This window comes from Alosa alosa, chromosome 1, assembly GCF_017589495.1.
Source record: "Alosa alosa isolate M-15738 ecotype Scorff River chromosome 1, AALO_Geno_1.1, whole genome shotgun sequence".
In the NCBI taxonomy this organism is placed as follows: Eukaryota; Metazoa; Chordata; class Actinopteri; order Clupeiformes; family Clupeidae; genus Alosa; species Alosa alosa.
This window is the reverse complement of record NC_063189.1, coordinates 13,158,218-13,165,453: the sequence shown is the minus strand read 5'-3', so window position 1 is coordinate 13,165,453 and position 7,236 is coordinate 13,158,218. Positions and strand designations below refer to the sequence as shown.

At 46.1% G+C, this 7,236-nt stretch overlaps 1 protein-coding gene across 1 annotated transcript; it reads left to right on the top strand.

Annotated features, from left to right (window-relative positions):
* Positions 1-1,232: 1,232 nt before the first annotated feature.
* slitrk3b (SLIT and NTRK-like family, member 3b) lies at positions 1,233-6,154 on the top strand. Its single transcript, XM_048264003.1, has 2 exons — positions 1,233-1,510; positions 2,725-6,154. The coding sequence occupies exon 2, from the start codon at positions 2,751-2,753 to the stop codon at positions 5,421-5,423; it is 2,673 nt and encodes an 890-aa protein (XP_048119960.1). The 5' UTR covers positions 1,233-1,510; positions 2,725-2,750; the 3' UTR covers positions 5,424-6,154.
* The last annotated feature ends 1,082 nt before the right edge of the window (positions 6,155-7,236 follow it).

Below are 7,236 nucleotides of genomic sequence, written 5' to 3'. Positions count from 1 at the left end.
TGAATTCCTACACTAAATATAGGCTAATGAATAGCAAATGGTAATGTAGTGGTAATGCAAAAATGGGGGCCAGAATAGGGGACAGTATTAATCAATTCATTTTATAAAATAGCCTACTTATACCTCCAAAAGGATATTCATAAATTAACCACTTGTGCTAAATAAGGATATTTTATAAATTAAGTTCAGGTAGAATATATAGCACAGTGATGTAAGATTGTAGGATATTTAGGTAAATGAGCTAGCCTAACAAAACGCATATGTGTATCACCAGTTCCTGCGTAATGGTAGCATGCAGTAGTAGGCTATACATTCACCTCATTTTGTGAAGTCCGTGGCCTCTGAGAGAGCTATGCTCAACCCTTAACTGCATTCAAATGTCAACTTTACTAACTACAATAGACTTTAAAGACCCCCTGTGGTTTTGCCTATGCGCGCAGGTGGGAGTTCTTCCCTATCTCCTCCATGATGTCAAAACCACATAGCCTGCTCTGCCATCCAGCTGTCTGTTGTCGGTAACCTATTTCACGAAACAGTTAACAAAATAAGTCGGCGTAATAAGATTCAAAGTTTGCCAATTTTGTAGGTGATGAATATAACATGAATTTTCAGGAGTATGGAATTGCCCGCAGGTCTCTGAGTGATAGTTGAGAAAGTCGCCACAGTAGATGTTGCGCAATGATGCCAGCTGGCAGAAAGTTTCCATGGAAACCAAAATAAGGCCCTGTTAAACGGTTAGAGCGATATGCATTGGGCAAAATATACAAGCAGTTAAAATACAATCAAGTGGTTAGCCTACTTCACACACACTGAGGTCCTTCAGTTAAGATCTATGTCCTCAAAGGTAGTGATGACAAACTTCACCATATCCAACATTCCACAGGAATTCGTTTGTAGCTTAAAACAATGGCATGTCAATTCTTTTGAAAATATTAAAATATTTAATTGGCACAAGCATCATAACTCATTTAGAAGAGATGTTCTCGACTGCATGCTTGTGGACGGTTGCAGCATTAATAGTCTAATGTCCTGATAACAAATGTAGAAGATGCCCATGCATGTGCGCGCCCTGTAGCCTACAGTGGGTTACATGTTTGTGAGTAGCCTACTATAAAACCCGTAGCCTACTTTAAACTCAAAGCTGTTGCTGTATTTATCAATGCGCTAGTAGCACCTTTCTACCTCCAATATTCCAGCATCAATTCCGAACTGAACAGGCTGTCACTGGATCAGTAAGTAAGAAGTGATTCTTCGTAGCGATTTTGCATACGCGTGAAGCTGCAGCCTCTACTGGCTGCACTGTTGAGCGCTCGTCAGGGGAGCGGACCTGCATTCTAAAGCAAACCTCTTTTAGACATTGCAGTCCAGTCACGTCCTCGGTTTTCCTATTTGCCTCTGCCACAAGAACGCTGGGATGAAGAGTGTGACTCAATGACCACGACATGACAAGAATCAACAGCGTTTAAAGTGTTCTGTCGGCCGTTGTTTTAATTGCCCTGCACCAATCTGAGTGAGTAGCGCACATTTCTGCTTAGTTTCCGTATGGATTCGAATGCGGGCGGTGGTACAGGGAGACAAAGGGAAATAATAATAGATTAGGCTACATTACAGTGCAGTGGATTTCACTAAGTGTATTAACTTGTTAATGATTTTTAGTTATTGGATACTGGTTAATATGGCATGTGTAGCTGATATGCTGCCAAACCTTTTGTAATTCTCTGTTATAGCCTGGTGGGTTTCCATAAGTTACTGTTTTTTTCATGCGGTACTTGGCCATTCAATGGTTTTCTTGTGCTTACACAGTACTGAGTGAAGGTAGCGGAAGCATTGGGTTGATTCTCTCCAGAAAGCGATGTGATAGTCCTGCTTGGATATCAGTATCTTCGAGTGGGTATTTCGTGAAACGTATTGAATACGTTGACTGTCTACTAGGACGTTATTCACGGAGATAAAACTGGTGTACGTTTAAGTGAGGTGCTTAAGAGTTCATAATTAAAATGTGCCATTGTCTCATTAAAAACACATGTTATTTAGCGAAAATGACATTTCTGTGTCCTCCCAAGTGTCTAGTATCCATTAAAAATAATTGCATCAGCGTCTGAAACAACCAATGGCTGTGCGTGCGCTGCTAACATGGAAATTTCATTTAATGATCAAGGCTTTTTAAAATACAGTAATTCAGCCTCCTGTGTGCCAGTATATCCAAATCCCCTGCAGTTAGTTTTATCTAATAAATGCCTATTAGCAAAGTAAAAAATCTTGTCTATGGAGGTCAAATAGACTCTTTTGACTATTTTGTCATTAGCTATCACCTGATCAACAAACGTTTTTTAATCCTGCAAAGGAAGATTATTTTGGGGAGTAAATGGACTATACCCATACCACATCTACCATCCCTCATACAGTAGCATATAACGATGGTGGGAAAAGGTGAGAAGACTGTTATTTTCTCATGTTTGTAGGCATCTTGGTATGGCACAGGCTACTATATTAGACCTCCAAACTGCACGCTCATGTATCAAGAATTATAACTTGTGTTTGCTGTATGAAGATGCTGTAAACACAGATAATGTCAAAGTATGATTTCATTGTCTAGTCGTTTGATACAGCAGATAGATTGCTCTGATGGTTGGCCTCTTTTCACTTAGTACTGCAAAGTCATGATCACAGGAGCCATTGCGTTGCATTCCACAGTAGTCTCACTAAAGTTATTTTATTTTACAGTGCAGTGACGAAGTCTCTCGGGGGCTATGCAATCACCTGGCTTCGGCGGAAGGATGTTGTGGGTTACGCTGCTGAGCACAATTGCTTTAGGATGGACAACCCCAATCCCTCTATTAGACGACTCGGAGGAAATAGATGAGCCTTGCTTCGAGCCCTGTGACTGCGAGGTGAAAGAGGGCCTGTTCCATGTCCATTGCGACGGCAAAGGATTTACAAATGTCAGCCAGGTGTCACAGTCTTGGCTAAGGCCTTTTAAGCTGTACCTGCAGAAGAACTCCTTACGCAGGCTTTACTTTAACAGTTTCCTGCACTTGAACAATGCGGTGGCTATTAATCTGGGGAACAATGCTCTGCAGGACATCCATGTGGGGGCTTTCCATGGACTCAGGGCCCTTAAGAGATTGTACCTCCACGAAAATAAGCTGGAGGTGTTCCGCAACGACACGTTCCTGGGGCTGGAGTGCCTGGAGTACCTGCAGGCCGACTACAATGTTATCAAGAGGATAGACAGCGGAGCGTTCAGGAACCTGCACAAGCTGCGGGTGCTTATCCTGAATGACAATTTGATCCCCGCGTTGCCCAGCTTCCTGTTCAGATCGGTGTCTCTGACACACCTCGACCTTCGCGGCAACCGCCTCAAGGCCCTGGCCTACAGGGGCACGCTAGAGTACATCGGCCGCAGTCTGATGGAGATCCAGCTGGAGGAGAACCCGTGGAACTGCGCGTGCGATATCGTGCAGCTGCAGGCCTGGCTGGAGCGCATCCCCTACACGGCGGTGGTGGGCGAGATCACCTGCGAGCACCCCTTCCATCTGCACGGGAAGGACCTGCGAGAGATCAAGCGGACCGAACTCTGCCCCTCCATGAGCGAGGCGGAGGTGGAGGCCCGCTTTGGGATCCCCCATTTGCCGTTCTACACGGGCAGAGCCAGGCCCACCAAGCCCTCGTCCATGTCCTCCGTCAACCACAACACTGCCTCGTCCGAGCAGAAGGAGAGACCCCTGAAGCCAACGAAAAGGCCAAGGCCGTCCAAGACCCCGCCGACTCCTCGCAGCGTCTTCCCCAATCAGCCTCCCATTGCCGGCTATCAAACCAGACCCCCCATCCCAATCATTTGTCCCATTGGCTGTACTTGCAATTTACACATAAATGACCTTGGTTTAACTGTTAACTGTAAAGAGAACGGATTTCGTAACATTTCTGAGCTTGTGCCGCGACCTCTTAATGCCAAGAAGCTTTATTTAAGTGGGAATCTAATTCAGAAAATTTACAAGTCAGACTTCTGGAATTTCTCCAGTTTGGATCTACTGCACCTGGGCAACAATCAGATCGGGTACATACAGGAAGGGGCCTTTATCAATTTGCCAAATTTAAGGAGTCTGTATTTAAATGGCAATAATATTGAGATTCTAACACTTGATATGTTCCACGGACTTCAGAGTCTGCGCTACCTGTACTTTGAGTACAACGAGATCAGAGAAATCCGCCCGGCGGCTTTTAGTCTAATGCCCACGCTGCAGCTGGTGTTTCTCAACAACAACCTCCTGCGAACGCTACCCAAGGGGGCCTTCGCCGGCACGTCGCTCGCCCGCCTTAACTTGCGGAACAACTACTTCCAGGGCCTGCCCGTCGGCGGCGTGCTGGAGCACCTGCAGGCCGTGGTCCAGATCGACCTGAACCAGAACCCGTGGGACTGCACCTGCGACGTGGTGCCCCTCAAGCAGTGGCTGGACACGCTCAGCTCCGTAGTGGTGGTGGGCGAGGTGGCCTGCAAAACCCCGGAGCCACTGGCCAGCAAAGACCTGCGCTCGCTCCCCGTGGAGTTCATCTGCCCCGAGCTCCGGCTCTCCTCCCCTTCGCCTGTCTCGTTTGGCAGCAGTGCCGGTGTCTCGTCCAGCTACCCGGCGCCGGGTTCGCAGCCCGCCAAGGCGGTCATCCCGCTGTCCGTGCTCATCCTGAGCCTGCTGGTGCTGTTCGTGTCGGCGTTCTTCGCGGCAGCGGCGCTCTGCGCATACGCGCTCAAGCGCCGCGAGAAGCTGCCCTTCAAGAAGCAGGGAGAGGTGGGACTGACGGGGATCCAGATGGAGTGCGGGATATTCCCCGAACAGCCTGCCCCGGTCCCCGAGACGCCCCCGTCCACTCACGTGTACGACAGCATCGCTGCCCCTATGGTGCACATGTGCAGCAACCCCATTTACAAGCCTAGACCAGAGGACACCGAGCATCCACAGCAGCCACAGCAGGAGCAGCAGCAGCAGCAGCAGGAGCGTCCAGAGAGAAGCAGGTCAAATTACAGAACACTCACAGAGAAGGAGGACGAGTGGACCATGGCTGTGTCCAGCTCCCCCATAAACACCATAGTGGGCATCGGATCGCCATGCCGAGACATCACAGGCTTCCACGAGAACGGGATTCTCTGCCCGACAGTGATTGACAGCCAGGGTCCTACTCCTAAGGTGGGCTTTGTGGATAGCCTATTTGGCACTAAAACCCGGTTTAGTGACATGCCAGACAGACATGCGCACCCGCCTCCCGAGTACCCACACACCAACCAGGACGCCAGGCAAAAGCAAACGATCACAATCGAGACAAGGACAGGATGTCCCAATCAAACCCAAAGTGATTACCCCGAGTTGAGGGCCAGGCTGAAAACCAAGGTGGATTACATTGATGTGCTGGAGAGGTCGTATCAATTTTAATACATGACTGCTAAAAAGCCCATTTTCTGATAAAAAAAATGGTAAGACTAAGGAGGAAATGCTGCAGTCTGTAATTGGTGTTTTCCCCTCACGTTGCTCTGGAGGAAATACATTACTCAGATTTTTATCAAGTGCCTTCGCAAGAGCAACCAGCAATGTTGTTAATTGTTATTTTTATACGGCCACAGTTTTATTTATCTAATTACAAAGATACAAAGTATGAAAGATGGGGCACTAGTGCAGCTGTCATGTACGCGTACAGTACATGTTTGTGTGCACCTGAAAAAAGGGCGTGTCTTTATAAAAATATTTGGTTTTGGCTTTTATCTTGTTTGCATATGGACTTCTGAAATGTGTTTATTGAACTGAAAATCGTCCTCCAACAAATAGGTACACAGCAGTTATTGTATAACTGTCAAGCGCTTTGTTGATTATGTATTTTCACAATGAATAGATTGTCTTTACTGGGACTTCATTGATCAGTGAAATGGACCCAGACAAGGTCAGAACAGAACACTGAAATTGCCAGAGACTTCTGGAACGTTTATTCACCGCAGAGATGGTACCCTTTTGTGCTCCATCTTGCAAATATTAGATGAAGAATGTGCATATATTTATTCATAGATTTCAGTGTTGAAATTATTGTACAATGTTAAATCAGTGTATAAAGACTATGCCTCTGGTTTAGCTTTCCATAAAAAACGAATCCAATAAAGGGTGCTTATCTAACATATGGTCTGACCAAGTCCCACCATGAGCATGACCCTTTTGATTCTAAACACACACCAACTTGCCTGCTATTGTACAAACAGATGCACTCACCACAGTGCATAAGCCTTCGCAAAAACACACATTCAAGTAGTATTCCTTTATGATGATGATTAGACATGCTTGGTGACCTCTGTTTGAAGCATAGCAGACTGCATTTCGTCACAGTGGTGGTATGAAATGGACACATTTTTATTTGCAAGGCAGCGTGTCAAATCTGTCATAACCCTGCAGGGAGAGGCCATAGAGAGCTGGGCTGTCTCTCCTCAGTCCTCCTCACTGAGCTCAGTCCTCACAGTGTCCATGGGAGGGAAACAGTTAGATACACCTCCTCACGATTCACAGGCAGGCTTAACCTAGTTACACAGAATTGCATAAGGGAAGAAACATTTCTCTCTCTTCTGTGATGGATGCAAAAGAAGAGTAACCACTCCGTTTCAGACAGCGGCCTCAAATGAATCATACAGCACTGGTGTCGAACAGGAGCACAGGAATGTGTACTGTATCATCTCTTTTATGTATGCCATGTATGATGCTTTTCTAAGGTACAAATATCTCCCAAAAACCATAAAAGAATATGACAAGCAGTATCAAAAACTATTGCCTTTTTGTCGTAAATATATTCCAGGAGATGTTGGTACAAAAACCTTTTCATGAAAGCCCTTGTATTTTTTTTTTTCTAAGAGAATGTTTATTGAATCTGTTGGGATTATTGAGAGAAGCCCAGTGAGTGATTCTTTTATAAACAAGACTGGTGTGACTTTGCCCCTCTGCTGTGTGGGGCTGACTGGAGTCTTGGGGGAAACAGAATGAGACGCATTCGCCGGGATTTGTGTGATTATTGTAATTGTGGTGGAAAGCGTCAGTCTCAATTGTTGCCACAGTATCATTGTTGTTAGGATAATGGCTCCTTGTAGTTGGACGATTGACAGAGCGAAGGGCCCAAGGACACGCGCGAGTTGAATGAGGAATAATGTCAACGCAGCACGTCAACAGGCATCAACGCTGACTTTATTTATCTTTGCTAATGTTGAACTTGGCAGAA